Genomic DNA, 20,846 nt, shown 5'->3' with positions numbered 1-20,846 from the left:
TCATGAAAACAAAAAAAAACCCACTTACCAACCCGTCAAAATATTTTAAATAACGACGACAGGGCGAAGTGCGCTGGAAAGATCTTCCCTTCACACACTGCGAAAAGACTGAGTGCCTATGCGGGAGGCTGTTCGGGTCGAGTGAGGATCAGGAATGGTAGTGGGACTTGATGTTAAATTCACTTAAGAGGATGATGAAACAATCAGGCGAACAAAGACGACAACAAAAACAAATACATGTATGCAAGGGCGGATCCAGCCCGCAGCTATTGGGGGAGGGAAAGGCGATTTGGGGGGAGGTGGGGTCTATTTAATATCCCTTCAAAAAGCGTGTAAAAACTCAATTTAGCCTCACTCTCAGAAAGGAAATGAGAGGTTAATGAGAACGAAATCCAATCCCCCCACCAAAAAAGGTTTGGCCACCAGAAACTTTTTGTTTTGAGCCATCCTTGCATTATGTGAACTTATGTGAACGAACTATGCATCCGTGCTATTGGCCGACACTGAAACTTGATCAAGATGTTTTCTATCTCGAGATGTTTTCATCAACAAACATTACGCACGCTAGGGTGAGTTAAAGGCTAAAAGGAAAAACGAAATTGTCGTTTGAAATCAGAAGGAAATAAACGCCCCAAACAGCAATCTGTTAACCGCGGAAACGTGGGCAGGCATTCAAGTTTCCTTTCGAATTTGGCTCTCAGTAAGTAACCGCCTTTTACTATTGGACCACTTCTGACAGTCGACTTGCGAGGTCAATTGCGTATCCCGGTATTGAGACGGGTGTGGGTAAAATCGGTATTTTTTCATTCGAAAAAGGGTCCCCTTGAAAGGAAGGGGTTCGTACCGTTTCCAAGTGTTCGAGCAATCTGTCGCTGTCACAACCTTGGTCTAATCACAACTGTGATCGATCCTTTGAGTGGAAGCTCCGATAATTGTGACAATGGCCCTTCATTTTTTTTTTTTTGGCAGCGACAAAGTATCATATTGCAGCGCTGAATCCAAGGCACGCCGTTGGTGCAGGAATAGACTCTGGGAATGCTGTTATGTGCATGGTTGTAATGGGCAAAATTAACAAGTTGCTGCGACTCGAGCCTACACAGCTGTCCAAAAGCAACTTGGCAACAACACAAGCACTGACATCCATAGTGATAAGATGGCGCGCATCATCGAACTGAAGGGGTTTCGTAACATCAGTGGCGTGACACAGTCAGCTTCATCACAACAAAATGGGCTACGTACGAAGCAGAATTCCGGTCAAAAAGATTGAAACAGGTGTTTGCTAAACGGAATGTTTTTTTTTTCAAAATTGAATGTGTTTACTAAAAATCGAGTTTATTTTTAAAACGAATGTCATTTTTAAAAGATCGTATTTTTGAAGTTTGAATGCATTTTGTAAAAACTGAACGAAATTTTAAAGACGCAATACATGTTTTTTTAGATTCGTTTAAAGAGACGAAGAATTGTATAGATGCAACATATTTTCTAGTTTGGAATAAATTCTTAAAGAGTGAATATGTTTTCAAAATGCGAATAAGAATTTACAAATCCAACATTTTCTCAAGATCGAAATGTTTTTTAAAGTCCAAACATTTTTTAAGATTGGAATAAAATTGTTGACTCCAAATATGTTTTAAAAATTGGAACACGTAAAGCTGTCATTCGACGCACACATTTTTACCCCAATCTCATTTCCTCCAAATTGAGAAAGCATCCAAATTGAGAAAATATCCGAGTTGAGAAAGCATCCAAATTGAGAAAGCATCTGCGTTAAAAACAAGCATCCCATCTTTTTGACGGTGTTCAGCCTGAAGTTCCGAACTTTTTTGGACGATTCGGCTATTTTCGGCATGCGCAGGTGAACTCCTGCAGTGGTTCCCAAAAATGAGGTGGAAGATGTCTGAGAACGTTACATTTTCAAACGTAAGAAAGGTTATTTCAAAATCAAAATTTTGAATTGTTCTCCATTTTTTTCCACAGATGCTGCATATTTTGGAAACTGAATGGGTGTTTGAAAAGGAACATCAAGTTACGTTTAAGCTATTGCGATTTTTTCCTTCGTTAGTTTGATCAATTTCAGTTTTGGCACTCTGTTAAATGATGTTCGGCCATGATATATGTGGCATATGTGCACGTGCATGTACAGTGTACACGCGCTACTACGGATAAACGATTCTCCTGCAAAATATTCAATTAGCAACAACTTAAAAAGTACTACCGATGTTTGATCAGGTCTTAAATACATATTGCACTTTATTTCGTTTGTTTTGATAAACTGTAGAAATGGTTTTTGAAATGGGAATGATCGTGGACGTATTTCTCTCAAATTTAATTTTTCTTCCAAATCACATTTTACAAATTTGTTTCGGATTTTGTGCATGTGGGTTCATATAATACGGTGGTCCAATGTTGTCTAATCAGTTATCAGGTTATCTCCGTGAACTTTATTTGCTGTATTTTGTTAAAATAAATTATGGTCTCCATCCGCGAAAAAAGTATTGGAACGGGTGTCCGACGTTGACCGTCGTCTACCTGGAAATTGTAAAGTGATCGAGTGCGCACGCGCTAACTTTGAACTGAATGGTGCACAAAAGCACGGGAGTAAACATACCTGGCCTGCGGACTCTTCTCCATGTTAACTTGGAGACGAGTCTGCAGGCCTCAAAGGCAACGACCTTAAAGGGTAGCGGGAACCGCTATAGGAGTTTGCATGCGCCTCCTCATGCCGAAAACAGCCCAATCGTCCAAAAAGGTTCGGAACTTTGGGCTGAACACCATCAAAAAGATTGGATGCTTTCTCAATTCGGATAAAATGCGTGCGCTGAGTGACAACTTTACGTTGGGAAAAGTGTTCCAATTTAAAATGTATATTCGGAGTCAACAATTTTATTCCAATCTTAAAAAAATGTTTGGACTGTTTGAAAATTCGTTCCAATCTTGAGAAATGTTGGATTTGTAAAATCTGATTCGACTTTTGAAAACATGTTTACTCTTTAAATTTTTTTTCCAATTGAGAAAATATGTTCCATCTATAAAAATTCATCTGCTCTTTAAGAATTCATTCCAATCTAAAAAAAAACATGTATTGCATCTTTTAAGAAATGCACCAAAAGTCAAAAACATTCGTTTTAAAAATACATTCGATTTTTAAAAACACACGTCGTTTCGATTTTGAAGACAGGCATTCCGTTAAGCAAAATTATGTTCCAATCTTTTTGACCCCAATTCGGCTTTGTACTACGTCTGTGTCGCCGAGCAAGACAATGTTGTTTTACTGAAATTACTATATGTACCAGTGGCATAAACCTGTGCTGGAAATTGGGGTCGAGGGTGATGGGGGAAGGTCGGGGAATGGGCTATTGAATCACCCCCCCCGGCCACCCTTTTTGTGGCGAGCCAAAAATCAAAGTGGATTGTGAAGAATATTTTGGACTTCCCAACGACTAAAATGTTTGTAATGTCACTAAAACGGGAAAAACAATTGTTGAAAGCCATAAATATGCCTTTCTGATGTAAGATTCTGCATGAATTTGATACGCAGTACAGATACATGTACATAATATCTTTATCATGAACATCGCCCTCTATACAGTGTATATAATGTAGCCCCCCCCCCCTTTTTCAAATTTTTGTGGTCGGGCAAGTTATTCACCCACCTCCATCGCCCCCTGGATTTACGCCCATGACATGTACCCGTCTATTACATACACCTGTAATTCTTCAAGGGTTTAATCAGGGATATATCCGCGAGACAAGTCATGCAAATGGGGCTCAGTTGGCCCACCGTGATGGTTCTGCACTTGAAGCTGTGTCGTATATTCTTGGACAATTCGTTTAGTTTCGTGCAGTGTATGTGTCCGATGAGCATACAAACGCAGCATCATACCTTATCCTGACCCCCTAGGTATTTTCCTGGAGATAGTTCCGAATCGTCCCACATGTACTGTGCTACCGTGAAGGATACTGGCACATGCTCTGTGCCAAGTTTTCAAGGAGCCTCAAAGCCGTAGCCAAATGTAGTAATGGTGACTGGGCTCCGCCTTCCTCAATCCCACAAAAATCCTTCCAAATCCATGGGGTGAATTACGAGGGAATGAGATGTGGTTAATGACGATGGGCATACGGGACATCCCCAACCCGTGTTAGCCTGCATCAAAAGTTACGGCTGCGGCTGCACAAAACACATGCATCAATGGAAGCCGTTAGCATGTGGCTTGCGGCCACTTCCCATAGATATGTATTTCCCTAGGCCTCAACCAGTTAAATTAAGACACTGCCTTAATTGCATTTGTCAAGAGAGACAGTTTGAGATTGTACCAACGACAAATTACAACAAACCACAAGTCACAGAGTGTTTTGATTACCACACACGCATCCTTTTATTATGTACCACAACCGTATTCTATGCCGTGTGAACGGCGTGTGCATGCTTTCGTCCGTACAGCGTTGCGGATACAAACACAAGCTTCGCAGCATGCAATGTAAAGCCGTTTTAACTACAACTCACATACTAGACATATGAAGACTTACGGTGCCCTTCAATTGGAATACAAAATGCAAATTGTCTTTAAAAATGACTTTTCCTCCTCACATTAATTTCTTATGCTGATCCCCTTATTTTAAGTCTTGCACCAATAACAACTTTATTTTATAACTTAAAGCTTGGGATTTAGTCTAGTCCTAAAAACGACTGATGGCAATTTCAACCTGTAGTGTCAAGAACAATTACAAGTGCTCGGATCATCCGTATTAGAAAAGCTAATTGACCAAATCATGGTCATATCAGTGGAAATGTCAGTTCCATAGATATCACCAAAAATGAAACATGACCAGACTGTCAAATCAGTGGAACTGCTGATTCCACAGATCACACTCGAAGTGTTAGTTAAACTGTTCAAATTAGAAAATACCAAACTTGACCAGACTGTCAAATCAGTGGAACTGGTAGATTCTCCCGTGATTTGAAGCAAAAGAGATGGATAAGCATTGGCGATGATGTGAAAACCCACATAGGCTTTCATTCATGAAACAAGAGCTAACTCATGATGCATCTGAAGGCATTGTATCGAGTGTGGTCATGTGGGGCTGGAGCATGACTTCCTACATCCACCATGCCACGACTATGTGGGTAATTCCAGAAATTAGGGGTCCATTTCTTTCATGTCCCCGTCACATCTGACCTATGATTTTGTAAGTTCAGAACACATTTTCTAATTACCGAGAGTGCTGAATCAATGCAAATTACCCGCCAAACAAATAGTAATAATTTGATATCAAGTCCGGTGATATTTCCATGTCAAATAACAAAGGTCAGATGTAACAGGGACACAAAAATGTCACAGTTTAAGACCCCTAATTTCTGGAATTACCCATCTACATATTAACCAATGAACTCTGCCTGCAAGTGACCTCTCGCTAGTGACACAGGGTAAACCTGGGCAACATATGAATGCCACTTGCAGTGTTGTATGTCAACCCCATCACAAGTCGCCACAAAGCTATCACAAATCTTATGCTATTGTCACAAGCTATTCAAATGACCAGTGACAAACAGAATCCTTTTCACTGTTTGCCCTGTTTAAAAACTGGTCTAGCAGAATGACCTTGTGACTGGACTTGTGCAGGGACCTGAGACGGATTTGACTACAAAAGTCCATTTTAGTGACTTGTGCCTTAGGCGAGCAACAGTCTAACGTGGACTACGATAAGAGCAGGAACAGATATATCCATGCAACGTGTTGGCTCCACGGGATGTCACGGATACTTTGCAACCCCCCCCCACACACACAGGGTCCATAGGGAAGAGCACTTTTAAAAATTTTAATGTTAGCAAAACTATCACTGCTCGTCATTAATAACTAAATTTCTGTATTAAGCGTGTAACAGGTATATACAAAATGAGTTAAACCAAGGCTGCTATTTAACTGATGACGGTATAGAATATGTACATGAAGTCGGAGCTTGTCAATATTGACTAACCATCAATGAATATGTCGCTAAAAATATGTGTTCAACGATTGAGGCCTCATACAGGTGTTCACAATGATTATAGAATAGGTTGAGGGATAAACATTTCAGGTGGAACATTAATTCCCTGTAGACAACATTTTGGAAGAACCAGGTTTGGAAGTGTCAAACTAGGGATTTAAAGAAAAAAAATCACTGCTTCTATTAGGTTTCTACGGCAATTGTGGAACACCTAAATTGATATCCGTAAGTGATAGGTGGAACGATCGACTGAGAAACCATGAGTCAGATTCCATACCTGACAGACTGCGAGATCCCGGGCAACGGCCTGCATACTAACTCATACTCAATACCGATACTGGGCAGGGCGTGGTGAATGCGAACGGGAACGGGAGCGCCCCCTGGCGGGTGAGTGCCTGTCACGTCCGTACCCTGAAATTTCAAAACAAAAAACAATGAGACACAACACGTCAGGGACACGTCTCTCGGGTATACATGCGCAGCGAGGCGAGTCCCATACGGAGTGTTTGAACTGCAAATGAACATTATGCGGACCGTGTGCCCACATATGCTGACTTTGGAAGAGCACTATGCACAGCGAATTCCAACAAAATATGCACGGAAAATAAAAACGGAAAAAAGCCTCCACCATACTGGATGCTGGCATCAAAAAAATGGAAAGTATTTTTGAAAATATGTGGGTGAAATCTTCATATGGACCTTCCTTTGTCTTACTGTGAGGACAAAAGGGTACAGTCTTCCACTATTAGCCCCAAGCCCAATTGTGTGCACCAAATAAATGAGGACCTTAGCTTCAACTTTGCACTTGAACATAATATAATCCAACATGCTGTGGAAAAAAAACAGACAGAAACAACAGAACATGAAATATCCTGATATCCATGCTGTGTAAGCCGATCGGTTACTCTCTACTTGCGCCAAAGAAAGTCTGGGACGGTTTCGTTAAAGTTTTCCGGCGTGCTGCTTTATTCTTGCTCTGGTGTTGGGCGGGGCAAAAATCAAACAAAGAAGGCCTACTGCGTCTGCGCTCGGGGGATCTGGACCGGCTGCGGGACCGAGGGTTGTGGGCACGCCCTCGCCACGCCTTCTCGCTGCGTTCCCTATCCCTCCTCTCTTGTTCCTTGTAGCGGAACTGCCTGGTCATCTCTCGGAGCTCCTCCTCTCTCTCCTGAGTAATGGGGAGACAGAAACACACGATTCAGTTGGCCTGTGATCTATGTACATGCCACCCCTCAACACAATGTGATGAAATACCTCACACCAGGGCCCAATGACACGGCACTGCTAGGCACACAAGCTTACGCTAAGAGAGGCTGCGCATGTCTCATGGAGACTGTAAGCAGTAAGTACAGCACAAGGGATGCTAACCTCAGAGGACAAAATCTGCTTAACTTAGTGATGCAATAATGGAAATCTCTGAGCACGCCCATGCAATTTCTGTGCCAAGCACAGCAACCGTGAAATACGCTTACTCAGTTAAGCAAAGTTTTGTGCTATGGTTAGCAAAACTGTGCTCAACGTTATAAAGCACCATAAAATTGAATACCTAATTGAAAGAAGGGCCCAACTCCAACAAAACCTTTTCTAAGTTCAAAAGAAAACACTGAATATTTTTGAAGGAGTTGCAAGGGAAATCAATTAACTCTCCGATGCCAAAATGGTAGAGTTGGGCCTTTCTTTTGATGAGGTATTCAACTGGGCACCGGGTGAAGTTGGTAATCTTGATATCTGACAATTCCTCTCCCCCCTGTCAATTGGCACTCTTCAAAGTGACCCAAAACGAAAACAAAAATTGTCAGCAGAAAGCTTTGGTAGTTTATTTAATACGGGCAATGAAAATTGGAAAATGTACCCTGATCCTATGCACATTGGTACCATTTTCTAAATAGCATATAATGCTTCAGTCTGGTTATGGACTGGTGCACTACAATTTAATGGTTTGTCATATGACAGTGTGATCACTTGGACGGACTTGACCCAAAATCTGTACCCACGAGAGAGATTCGCTGTACATCACGAGAAACCTCTCCTGAGGACCTCGAATAATCAAAATGTAAGTATCATTTACACACATCAATCAAAAACATAACCCTCTTTGAAACAAAACAAAATCGATCAATGTAAGCTGTGTGCAATCCCTCCAAAAGTCAAGTCTCTTACCTGTTGCTCTTGTTCTTTTGCCGACTGTTTCTGGTGTTGTTTAAGTTTGTCCGCTTTATCTATAAGAAAAGACAACGATAAAATCAGTCACTGATGATCCAGATTTAATTTCAATAAAAGTGGTCAACCGAGTGACTGATTGATTTTTAATAGTTTCTAAATGAAAATAGTAAGAGTTTAATAATTCTTTATTAATCTCTTAAGTAGAGATAATAAGAACAAAACCTAACTTGGAAAAACAGTTACAATTAATTCAACAAGTAAAAAATATAATTTCAAAAGACACCTACCAAACCCACGTAAGAAGCACCACATAGAAAAAGATATTACATAAATGTTTGTATTTATGTTCACTAACGATGGCCAATATGGGGCCTGGGGTTACAACTAGTATAAATGATATGGTGTTTGTTCTTCGATTCATGTTCTAAGGGAAACATGAAAATAATTCAAACTTCACGAGGTTGTGTCCAAAAGGTAGAGACAGCAGCAAACCAAATCAGTAGCTAGTCTTGGAACAAGACCCAAACGCTGATACTCACGTTGTTTGTTCAGAGCTTTCTGCATCTTAAGCTTTAGCCTTTCTTTTGGGGTCAGCTGTTTCTGTGAAAGAAATCAGAAGAGTGGTGTCGGTAACAGCCACTACTGGGCAGTCACTGCTCGCAAATTACGAACTTAAGCTGAGGTAACTCTGTCAGGGCTCCAATCTGCACGGGGCACAGACTGCTTAGGATAGTGTGGTCTTGTCACATGCAGCAAGGTATGAGACGGAGAGAACCCCCCCTCTGCTTTGTGTTGGTCATTGTCTCGCAGGAATCTGGGGAATTCCTTTCAGACATCTTGGGGGGATGTGTTAAGTAACAATAGTCTGGAATGTGTATAGGGATTGGACATGTTGGGGGGTACCCCTCCGTCTCATTTCTTGCTGGGTATAGGTCTTGTTGTGACAGGCACCAGAAGGCGTTGGAGAACTGTTGAGGATCGATTCAAGACTAGCCACAGTTACTCTGCACGGGACCTGGTGTCCCTGGCTAGTTTTAGTACGACAAAGTACCACTGGTTGATTGATTTTGGAGATCCAGGAAGGTTTCCAGAAAAAAAAACTAACTAGGAAGTGCATTGTGAATCTTTATGTACTTAGTGACTTAAAGATAAAAACACAGACTGCAGACAAGAGACAATATCATACAAGAGCCAAAACTTTAATGATGGATGTAGAGCTCGTCATCCTTTTGAACTTTACCAAAGTAAGACAAACTCACAGGAAGAAAACCACTGCTTCCTTTGTCCTCCGAAACACTATTTTTCCAATCCAGTCATCTTTATCTCAAACCGTTTATGCAGTCAACTTTGCCCAATTTTAAAGCAGTCACTGCATCAATATTGAATCTACGCATATATATGACCAACAGTCTGTCCATGCATACCTTGGGTTGGGGCTTCTATTATACTAGCCCCCCTAAAAATGAGGCCCAAACCCCCCACCCCAGGGGAAAAACCAGTGCAACCCATGCTACATAATACTAGCCCCCTTAAAAATGAGGCCCAAACCCCCGACCCCAGGGGAAAAACCAGTGCAACCCATGCTACATAATACTAGCCCCCTTAAAAATGAGACCCAAACCCCCCACCCCAGGGGGAAAACCAGTGCAACCCATGCTACATAATACTAGCCCCCCTAAAAATGAGGCCCAAACCCCCCACCCCAGGGGAAAAACCAGTGCAACCCATGCTACATACCAAAGAAAAAAAAAAAAGAAGAAACAGTGCCATACTTAAACTGAGTCATGCTGCCCTGAGTAATGTAGGTGCATATTACGGTTCTTTTGACTGCTATTGGGGGTGCAGAAATGAGTTGCAATGCATACAGTTAACATTAGAATATCAGCTTAAATTGACATCAATAGTTTGCTTGTCTTATTTCCCGCCAGTGCTGCCTTTTTTGGCGATGGGTTAGGCCACAAGTGCAAAATGTACATGTGCAACGCTGCCCACTGTTTACAGGCTTCGAATTTCCCGACGGCCACGACACCCATGGCCGTCGGTGCCCTCCAATTTGGCCGTGATGCCTCCGAAAGGTGAGCGTGTTTCACCACCAAGACGGCAGTGCCCTTTTTTTCTCTCGGCTGTAGTGCCTTACACGTGCATATCGACTCGAAGCGAAGTACTCGGAAAGCGGCATGGAAAGCAACATAAACATTGTTCCATGATAGCGCCGCACCACCCAAATGCATGGCATGCACGCATAAAGCAGGGCGTGCGTGCACTGTGTGTATGTGGGAATATCGTACACTCAGCACGCCGCGCACCAGCGTGGCAGTATTTTAACTAACACCCCAATGTAGTGTTTGCAGTTTAGTGCTTTGCGCTGCCTGCGATCCGAACTGTACATACACGACATCGGTCGATCGGGACTACCCTGATTAATTCTCAAGTACATTGTTGTGTGCAAAATCACTGGCCTGGCCAGTTTTTGTGGTACGCAAAATGCTGAGGAAAGAATGGCTGCAGTCAAAACAGGCCGAAGCCTTTCAGCACTTGGCTGCTGGTTCAGCACTTATCACGGACATGTTCAGGTATAATGCGTACCCTACTTTATCTTAGCCCTGAATCATTTTCATGCAATATGAAAAAAAACGGGATGATATTAATGCCCATAACTTTGGTACGCTGATGGAATACCCTCACGTTTGGAATTAGTGCTCTTTATTTCAGCCAGTCCACTAATGCCAAATGGCAGTGCCCTAAAAAAAAAAAACCAGGAAATTCGAGGCCTGTGTTTACAAAGTGTGAGCGCAATATGTACGCATCTTGGAAACCTCGTTAGCAAAAGCTGCAGGCAATCATCCATCGGGTCACATGAACAGCAAAAGTCCAGACAGAAATAGGTCACAAGAGCCAAAATGAACACAGCATTCGTGTGAATGAGGGGATAGCCATGACCAGGCATGCCACTCAGACTTCAGGGAAAAATGGAGGAAATCAGAAACCACAGAGGAAATTGTATCGTTAATTGCACACAATTTGAAGTAAACAAATTGAAAAAAATTAGGTCGTCCAAAGAAATGTAACTTGGCCGCTGACAGAAAATAACCAACTACTCCAGTCTACAAATCCCCTAGCCATTTCCCTCATGCCATTCGCCACACTTTTTATCCGTGCAAAAGAGAAAAAGGGGGGAAAGTAAAAGGAAAAATAACGAAAATGAACAATTGTTCAAAGCTGTCGCCTGGCCCCTCTGAAACCTAGCAACTGCTCAAACAATTTCAGAGTAACTAAATGGAAATATTTGAAACATCACAGAATCTTACTGACTTTGTCGACAGAGCCCGGAGTTTTACCCACACTACTTTCTGCCGGCCTGCAACGATGAAAGAAAGAGGAGCGATCGGATTTCCAGGATTGGATGGAAAACGCAAGGTTTAACAGAAACTTTCAAATCTGTATCTTTTATAAAGCTGTCCATTCCTCCACTTGGACAGCTTGGGATTCGACTTCACTGTGAAGACAGGTGTCACAAACTGTGTACTTAGGAGCAAAACAAACCACACTGCAGTCTAGGCAAGTTTGTGCACAGAATTCAGACTGCCTAGTTGTTAACTGCATTAAATTGAGGGGAGTTGGGTTGCCGTAGTGGTTCCTTCCTTGCCTAGCACCTCCGAGGCCCGCTTTCAATTCCCGGCTTGGTCCACAGGTGGATTGGGTTAGTCAGTCCCTACCTGATTCCATGGGTTTTACCCCGACTTTCCCTCGTGGGTTTTCCACCCACCTCAAAACCTGTCACTTCTTCCCCCATCTACAGGTTTCCACAGGCTTATGAGCTATGGTGCCTCAGGCATTTTGAGGTATGCTGAAGTTCATTGCCAGAAACTCTTGATATCAGTGACTATTGTAACAAACTACTGTATTAACAACCAAATTCTGGGGGATCAAAATTTACTTGAATTCTGCTTCTTTGGTTGGGCCCAGCAACCTTAACTTGTCACAACGAGAGCTGACTGTAATCAGTGGAGACAGATTTTCCCCAAAAGAATTACCTTTTACTTTTCACCGAGCCGGCAATTCTGCTACCTCTCTTCTCTGGACTACGAGATCTGGATCTTCCTCGGTAGCGGTCCCGCGACCGGGATCGAGACCTGGGTCTCCCCGTCCAGCTGTGGGATGACCGGGGCGGGGACCTCGACCTTGACCTGTGGTGCCGATCGTACGAATGCCGGGAGGCCCCGTGCCTGTCGGCGGACCTGGACCGCGAACGCCGGTAAGCCCGACGGGGCGATCGGGATCGGGAACGTGATCGGGAGTAACTTCTGGAGCTGGATGAGCCTTGGCGATGGCGCCCTCTGGAGGAGGAACGGGATGAGGATCTGGAACTACTGCGGTAACGGTGACTCCTGTGTACTGGTGATCTTGACCGAGACCTTGATGAACTGGAGGAATGCCGATGATGCCTACTGAAATGAAGAAAAATCAACATTGCAACAAAATGTGCTCAACACTGATAACAGCCAAACCATCAAGTGTAGAAGATGCGTTTCTTTTTCTCATTAGCTACTTATATTAAAACATCAACTTTCGTTATTTAGGTTCTGTTTTCACAACACATTTGATTATGTTCAGGACTCATCTTTCCATCAGTTAAAACTATCTTTGAAAAAACACCCAACACACACTTTTCCCCCAACTTGCTCTTTGTTCAGGAAGAGAAAATAATGTGAGACGTAACAGGTTTCACATCTGTTCACCTCAATAACACTGAAAACTGCCCCCTGCCCTACTGCACCGGTCATTTGATCTGGGTTGAAAATGATGCAGACAATGCAAAGGAATCAAACCGACCGTGACTTGGCATGAGACTCAGACCCGGACAGGGATTTGGAGGGCTTCCCGGCAGCCTTGCCGCTACCGGTCCCCGCCAGCCGCTGCCTCCTTTCCCCCTCCTCTTGTTCCTCGCCAAAGCTGGTGATGAAGGTCACCTTGCCCGTGTCCTCGGGGCTGCTGGAGCGACTGCGCGAGCGGGAGCGGGAGTGCCGGTAGTCCTGGTAGGTGGGGCTGTCGCGACTGGCGTAGCTGCAAAGGACAGAAAAATAACTTTCAACCACTGACCAAACGTTGCGACCTACTGGTCACATCTTGAACTCGTTGAGCTACCTTTTTTCGCTATTAACCCCAACTCCCCAGAGTGATTTACTAAGAACCATACCCCTTCACATGAATTCCAACACCATATGGTAAACTGTGCACAAAAACTGTTAGACCCTGTTTATTTTGGGTATGCCTGAACCCATGTTAACCCTAACCGTCCTCAGTCCTCCAAAAGGTGAAGGATTGAGGACTGTTAGGGTTAAAGCACAAGCAATTTTGGGGTACAGTACCCAGTGCCACAAATTCACACACTTTACTGGTGTTCAATTCTGTGCGGTTAGGGAAGGTTAGGGTTAAAAAGGCACGCCTCAAGACACTGAGATTATATCATGTGCATCATGACTTAGACCTTCACCCTCAGCTGTGGGAGTTCTAAACTTAATCCAAAGAGATGCCAAGACTGCGATGGTATTTCACCCAATTGAGCATTATGCATGACATGCACGTGGATTTGGCACATCACAGTAGCCTTAAAGTAAAAAGGCACGTAACGTACGTGCATTTCCTGTTGAGACGCATAGTACCACTTTCTGTAGTAATCTCTACGAGCCAAATTAATCTCTAGCAGTGTACCATACACATATGCACTGACTGTGTCCACTTCCTCAGCAAGTTAGTTTGTAATAATGTGAACAGCCGTTAATACATTCTAAACACTGAAATTCAAAACCAAACAAAGGAAGCTCCACGGGACCAACCTCGGTGGGCTCAGCTTGTCCCCTCCTCTGGCTTTCAGTCTTTTCTCCACCAGCATCCGTCTTTCCCTCCTTGATTTTCTTCCCTGAGAGAGAGGATAAACAGATATCCTCTTCAAGTCGTTTTTGTCGCACAAGGTGCTGCAGTCTTGGACCAACTGATCTGCATTATTGCGGCTAAGTCCTTGTTGCACTGAAAACTGTGCGCGACAGTGCTCTGTCTAATCGGTCATTGTCTCTCACTGTGTACTTAGTAAGGTCAAAGTGCAATTGGGACCCAGGGGCATAGCCAAGACTATCGGAATTTAAGGAAAAAAGCAATCAACTTGAAAGATCATTTGAGGAAGCAAAAACCTGTGGACCAGCTGCAGGGTGTAATTTAAGTTGCATGACATAAAACCGGGTGATTTTCAAGAGTTTCCATTTTCAAAATTCTTCAAAAAAAATCATAGCTTCATCAAATCACTCATCACTGGAGCGCTGGAACGCTTTTGTCCCCGGTGGTAATCTGCTCATGCTGAATGCCACAAACAGTGGTATAATCTTTCAAAACAATGACGGATTTCCTCCGCTATTGACAACTAAAAATATGTTGGCAATTCCTAGCAGCTCCGTCTTTTGTTCCGAGTACAGTCTATTGTTACAAGGCCCAGCGCTTTTGTCTGGTTTCGGGCTCTTCAGTTTTGTGTATATAAAGCCTACGTGCCCAAAACCAGGAGCCCCAGCAATATATGGATAAGCAGTTGATGTTGAGCCCTTCCTTTGCTGCTGTTAAAAGTACAGTGTTCGTCAAAAATTGGTACTGCTCAAGAAATCTTTCCATTTCAGGTGTTCAAGTCCCTCGTGGCATGCACAAGACAGTATGCCTGGCTCTTCCTGGCCCTGCATCGGTAGGATCCAAATCCTCCCCTCCAATCATCCAGTGATTCGGGCACTTACTGAATACAGGGCCTTTTCCTCTTCAATCTCCTTGAATCGCCGCTGCATGTCCAGTTCGTTCTTGTCCCTCTCCAGCATTCTACTCAGAGTCAGAGAAGAGAGAGGAGATGCCATTGGGAGGAGAGGTCTTTCACGTGACGTAACACGACAGGCAAAGGCATTTCAGAGAGCGCTCCACGTCTGTGGAGGCGTGTGCATTTTCAAATCTGTGTATTTCTATATGGCAATTTCATGTATGCCAGAATATTGAGAGACATCGAAGGCGCGTTTTCACGCACATCTGTGTAAATTGAACGCTGACTGTCAAAAATCACGTCACTGAAAATCCTCTATAGTTGGTGACAAGCTGTGGCCTACACTTTGGGTTAGTTTATATAATGTTTAAGTTTTTAATTTATTCATTCCCTGTGATAATCGATACACGTTGGCCAATCATGATGTGCGAAATCTGTCGACCCTTGCATTGGGTCAACAGATTTCGCACGTCGTGATTGGCCAATGCGTTGCAAACTCTTGGAGGCGCACTATTGTGAATGAACCGTATTGTGGTACACGGACATTGCAAAGGACGAGGGTAATGTGCACATGGAATACTAGTCTGTAGTGAGGAAACATGCAGATTTGACAAAGTGCACAATACAGCACTGTGTTTTAACACACTTGTCAACTGATGATGATGGTGTGCTATCAAAGCAGTTTGGCCTTTGGAGTCTTATCCATTGTCCAATTTCACACAAAATGTCAACTTGACCTCGCTGTCTTACCTGACATATTCGTTGGGCTTCATGCCATATCGCTCACCGACTGCATTGAGTTCTGCCTTCTGTTCATCTGTCAGTTCATCCACGTCGACGTTTATGTCTACAAATTGGGTAAAATTTGATTCAGCTTGCGGGTCTCACAAAAATCTATGAAATCTGTCACATGTTAGTCATTGCGTACAACTAAAAGATAGTTCTGCTGATCTAACGCTTCATTTGTGAAAAATAACAAATGATTTATTCTCAGTACTTCAAAAGAACTCAAGCGCCCTACGAAAGTTAATGGTGGCTAGAATAAACCTTCCTCAATTCTGAAATCCTGCCCGGGTTCTCAGTGGATCAATCAATCAGTCAATCTAAGCAGAGTTGGGTTTCTGAAGACACCCTACCGATGTCAATGTCACTGAGGCTTGTGTCGGAGGAGCTGTCGTCATCACTATCCTTGTCATCCTCCTCCTCCATCCCTTCTTCTTGCCCCGCCTCCTTGCTGTCGTCATCGTAGGTGAATCCAATGGCAGCTCTCTTTGCCTTCAGTCTGAGCAGACAGGCAGAAACCAGAAGATTAGGTGAGTAAGTAATCACCCTTAGACACAAGCCATTGTTTTTTCCAGTTACTTTGGAAAGGACTTGCGCTGAACTCAACAGAAGCACTGGCGCCTAAGTAAACTTGGACGAACACGGATTATTCGGGTGTTAAACATGATACTGCCATGATAGTAAATCTGTTGAGCATAGGAAAGTTTCGCTTAACCCTAACTGCCCAAAACCTGCCATACTCCAACAGCAGGTTTTTGGCAGGTTTGGTACCGTACCTTAGGAACCTGCTGTTGAATTTTGTGAGACTTGAGATGAAAGGCCCAGGGAGATGGTGTTGGATTCTGTGTGAGTTGGGACACACAGGGTTCATTGTGTGCAGTGTCTGACTTGCTGTACCAATTGTTGGACTATGCTTGATTTTGTCAGGTTTGGTACTGTTCAGCGCAAGTCATCCTATACTGCATAGACCCATCCATACCATATCACTTAAACTCCAACAGGCTCATTCTGTTGGAGTTTATCAGGTTTGGTACACTAACCTGCATGTACAAGTACATAGACAAGTACATGAACCTGTTGGATTTTGTGAGGTTCAGTATGCTTTCTAGTGCAGGAGCCTAGGGGGTTAGGGTTAAAGCACCTGGGTATTCCCAAACACATGTGACGCAAAACACAGTGTGTACCGGCCCAATATGAATCAGCAAGTTTAGCTCAGCTTCTCTGTGCATTTCAGCCACAACTTCCGCATGATGCATAGAGGGTCCCCAAAACGGTGAGTAAGACAAATTGTCAAGAACCCCTCCCCCCCGATTACATTCTAAATACCAAATCCAATGGTTTTGAACTAACTTGTCTTTCTCTTCATTGGTCTTCTGACCAGCCACATCCGGGAACATCTCGTCCACTCTGATCTGGTGAAGACACTGCTCTTCAGAAACTGGGAAGAAGAAAACCAAATCGAAATATCAACACATCTCGATGCATCGAATGCTACTTTAAACTTGTGGATCACCTCAAACTTCCACCCCACATAAACAGTTACTTGATTAACCATAACCATCCCAAATCCAGGAGGTCTGAAGCACTGCTGGGGCATTCAGTGCATTTTGCCCTCCCAACAGCAGTGATGTCATCATGTAAGTCGTATGTAAAAGGTCCACCAGCAAAGACCATCAAGCCAGTGGTGGACTTTTCAGCAAGAAATGTGGATTGCACAGGTAGTGTTGGATGTTGATGGATTTGGTCCTGTGCCTAGTAAAAGACACCAGGGAGTAAGGGTTAAGGGGACTCCACACACATGATCCAGCTATTACCACATCTTCAAATAGAGACGACAACAAGAATAAAAGAAAGTAAAGGCCTACAATCGGGTATAAGCAAGCCACAAATGACTTTGTCCTTTTGTGTTCTCCGGTTGTCTGCTGTTGTGTGGGTTGAGAGAAGAGAGCTTCCGGGAACTGATTTAGACATTATTCAAGGGGACTTCATTTTGGATTGCGTTCCCGGAGTCTAGCAATTCCCTGAAAAAAAGCGATTAAAACGATGCTCATCGGGTTTGACATGACTGAATGATCACCTACTTCCGGCACCCTCATTCTGCACTAGGGTTCGATACCGCTCATAGAAGCACTTGTCTTCGTCGGGGTCATGGGGAGCTGGCGAGATGGCCGAAATCACGCTCTGGGTGGGGATGAAGTCCAGATGGGCTCGGGCGTCGAAGCGGTCAATCATAATGGTGGTATCTCCTTGCCAAGGCATCCTAGAAATAGAAAGAAGTTGCACTGTGTTGTATTCAAGTACTTTGAACGTCCAACTAGTATACCAAGAATGACATAGCATATGAGGAATCTAGTTTGAAAAACAAGACAATATGTTGCAAATATTTGAGCATTTGAGTTAGAAGGAATCTGAGTGTTTGTACAAAAAAGACGAGCCAGAAATGTCAAAGAATGTGCCTGAACTCTTGTACTTGAGTCCACGTCCTTTGGCAAGCATTTTTTTCCGTCTAGCATCACAATTTTTTCTATGCATCCTTTCTAACTGAAGCCACTCAGCCACCACTGCTTTGGTACTTGGACCTTAGGGCCTGCTACTTTGACCCTTCCTCCCCGGGTACTCTTTGCTCAAGTCCTTCATCAATCCTCCAAAATCTTCCTAACCCTCTTGATGAAAGATTTTGAAGGATGAGGGAGCTAGGTTAATAAATGGGCCTCATACCGATCTCAAATCGACTGTCTTCTGTGTACTAGGGTTCTGCACAAAATCTAGACTGATCGTGATTATTTGTATAAGTCACTTTACTTTTACAAAAGTTATCGACCTTACTGGAAAAAGTGTTCCACGCTTGATGAGCCAAATTCTTCAAAATAACACAACTGGCTTTGCACCTTGAAGTTAAATTGAGTCCAAGCAAATCAAATTTACGAATGTAAATAGTAGATACATTGAAGGTAAGTCAGTCAAAATGACTGAATGAGATTTACATGAAATTGAAATGGTATCAAAAGTAATTCTCCAGGGTGAAATTTCAAACATACATCTGTACACATCAACCCTCATATGGTTAACAGCACAGATAACATCTGTACACATTAACCCTCATACGGTTAACAGCACAGATATGCATGAATGCCAACAGTCACTCTTGTGCATGTGTTTTCTACATGGAACACGAACATGCACAGGTTCAGTGTGTACACAGTTGGTGGCCAACACAAAATGACCCAGGGTCTTTTGTGCAGTCCTCTTCACTGCATTTGGTTTACTGCACAATGATGCACATGAAACAGTGAAGCACAGTTGTTGGGCAGCACAAAAGAGCAACCTGATATTCCTGTGAGGGACTGTTGGTGCAGTGCACAACACGACACAGCTGTGCTTCTTTGTGCTGCTGATTAATTGACCCAAAGAGTGACTTCAGCATAGGAAGGTTAAGAGAAATAAAATGTGAAGTTATATAGTTTAAGTAATCCCACTCAGACTATTGTACGACTTCACAATTTTGCCTCAGGAAATTGCCTTGTCTGCAGACCATTTCATGAGACTACCGTTGACCCAACTCCTGGTACTCAATTTCAAATTCCTGGCTGTCGATTTCTCTAGGACTCACATTGTGCCGGGTCCTTCTGCAGCTAGGGCCACGGCAGGATCCAGGTGTATCTTGCATGCTGTTGCATGGACCCTCAAAAACTGGGTCGGATCTTGTTTCTGCAAAACAAACAGTACTGACAGGGTGATGAAGAAATTCACTACAAAAGCACATACTATCCCAACCTTACTTTTTCACCACATTTGGCTCCTTTCCAAAATGAGTTGTTCACCATATTCCTCTGCTCTACTTGCTCTGGTTAAAAACCTTATTTCTCTCTCAGTTTTGGATCCTGTGGGTACACATGCCACCTACCTTAATTCAACTTCATGTACAACATGTACTATCCTTGATTTGCCTAGGTATTGAACTCTCAACTACTTAGACACTGTCAGACCCAAGCACGTTACCAAGGACCGATGGTATTATTTAGCATTACTGAACTAACTTAAGCCTGGTTTCCACATCAATGTGAGAAACGCGGGGAGCAACGCAAACTGCAACACAGACACATGGAAACATGTCAAACGAAAGTGTCGCCACACACGCAAACCAGCCCCAAACAACTCAGGCTCAACTTTGCCGAATGTCTGCATCAAGTCGCTGAGTAGGCCTATACAAACACGCGCGCTGGCATGACGGGCGTACAACGATGTTTCTCTCGCTTAGTACCACTCGTTTTGTTTGGGCGCCATTTTGTTTAATTTTTTGGTGGTATGACATCGCACCGCGTCTCTTCCGGACTGTCTGACCTGACGTGTTGTGGACTGTCCACGTTACAAATGACCATATGGAAACCTGGCTTATTGTCAATAAACAAAATCAGTTCTTACATTCTCAGTGCATGAAACTGCTTGTATTTGTATCTGTTGACAACTGAATTTTGGATTTTTTTTCCCTACCCAACATATATTGTAACACTGTGTACCCACTGATTCCCCGCAAACTTGTGAAGAAAACCACAAGCGTACTCTGGTGGGACTTGAACCCACAACTTCCTGCTTACTAGTGCAGACATCTTGACCAACAAGCTTGAATCCAAAATTCAATTAACATCTCCCCAACACCAATCCATCCTAAGAAACAGTTGTTTGCAGTACCCGCTGCTACATCTGACTCGACGTGAAAATTGTGTACTTCACCTCAACATCTGTTATAAAATAGTGCCAACTTTTTCTTTCACGAAATTGGTTAAACGCATTTAGGCCTATGCGTTCTGAGTGATAGGCCAACCAACTACACATCTAGATCTACCTCCATGATTTCACTTACAATCTTTTCATAATATTCTCTCCTTCTTTCAGCTCTTTTCCTATAATCTACAATGATTCCATGTATCTTTCGCTCTTGTTTCTTCGCTTCTTGCCACATGATGCTGCTATAAATGCATTAATTCAGCTGAAAACGTCAGCATGGTCGGAAAAAATGGCATCTTTGGCATATTGGCCATGTAAAGACTAGGTAGCTCATATCCCGCCTTAAAGCTCGACGAAACAACACTCGTGCCAACCGGGTGCCTAACTATGATTGAGATCATTC

The 20,846-nt window shown here is 43.2% G+C and overlaps 1 protein-coding gene across 5 annotated transcripts; it reads right to left on the bottom strand.

Moving 5' to 3' along the window:
- Nucleotides 1–4,351: 4,351 nt before the first annotated feature.
- Nucleotides 4,352–20,798, bottom strand: clasrp (CLK4 associating serine/arginine rich protein). 5 transcript variants are annotated; one of them, XM_022225738.2, is made up of 15 exons: nt 20,580–20,798; nt 19,329–19,426; nt 17,800–17,978; nt 17,069–17,156; nt 16,072–16,217; nt 15,686–15,782; nt 14,922–15,000; nt 13,986–14,068; nt 12,982–13,212; nt 12,183–12,596; nt 11,461–11,506; nt 8,688–8,748; nt 8,146–8,204; nt 7,003–7,153; nt 4,352–6,396 (listed from the first exon to the last, which is right to left on the bottom strand). In XM_022225738.2, exons 1-15 carry the CDS (start codon nt 20,676–20,678, stop codon nt 6,311–6,313), a joined length of 1,917 nt encoding a protein of 638 aa, XP_022081430.1. In that variant the 5' UTR covers nt 20,679–20,798; the 3' UTR covers nt 4,352–6,310. The 5 variants fall into 5 exon arrangements, 4 of the variants coding, with proteins under 4 accessions (XP_022081430.1, XP_022081428.1, XP_022081429.1 ...); XM_022225736.2 differs by having other exon boundaries at nt 4,352–7,153; XM_022225737.2 differs by having other exon boundaries at nt 4,352–7,153; nt 12,183–12,593.
- Between the last annotated feature and the right edge of the window lie 48 nt (nt 20,799–20,846).

The sequence above is a fragment of the Acanthaster planci genome, linkage group LG01 (genome assembly GCF_054643075.1).
Source record: "Acanthaster planci isolate LZ-2023a linkage group LG01, COTS_SCS, whole genome shotgun sequence".
In the NCBI taxonomy this organism is placed as follows: Eukaryota; Metazoa; Echinodermata; class Asteroidea; order Valvatida; family Acanthasteridae; genus Acanthaster; species Acanthaster planci.
Note: the sequence above shows the minus strand (reverse complement) of the source record. Positions and strands in the feature narration are given on the sequence as shown.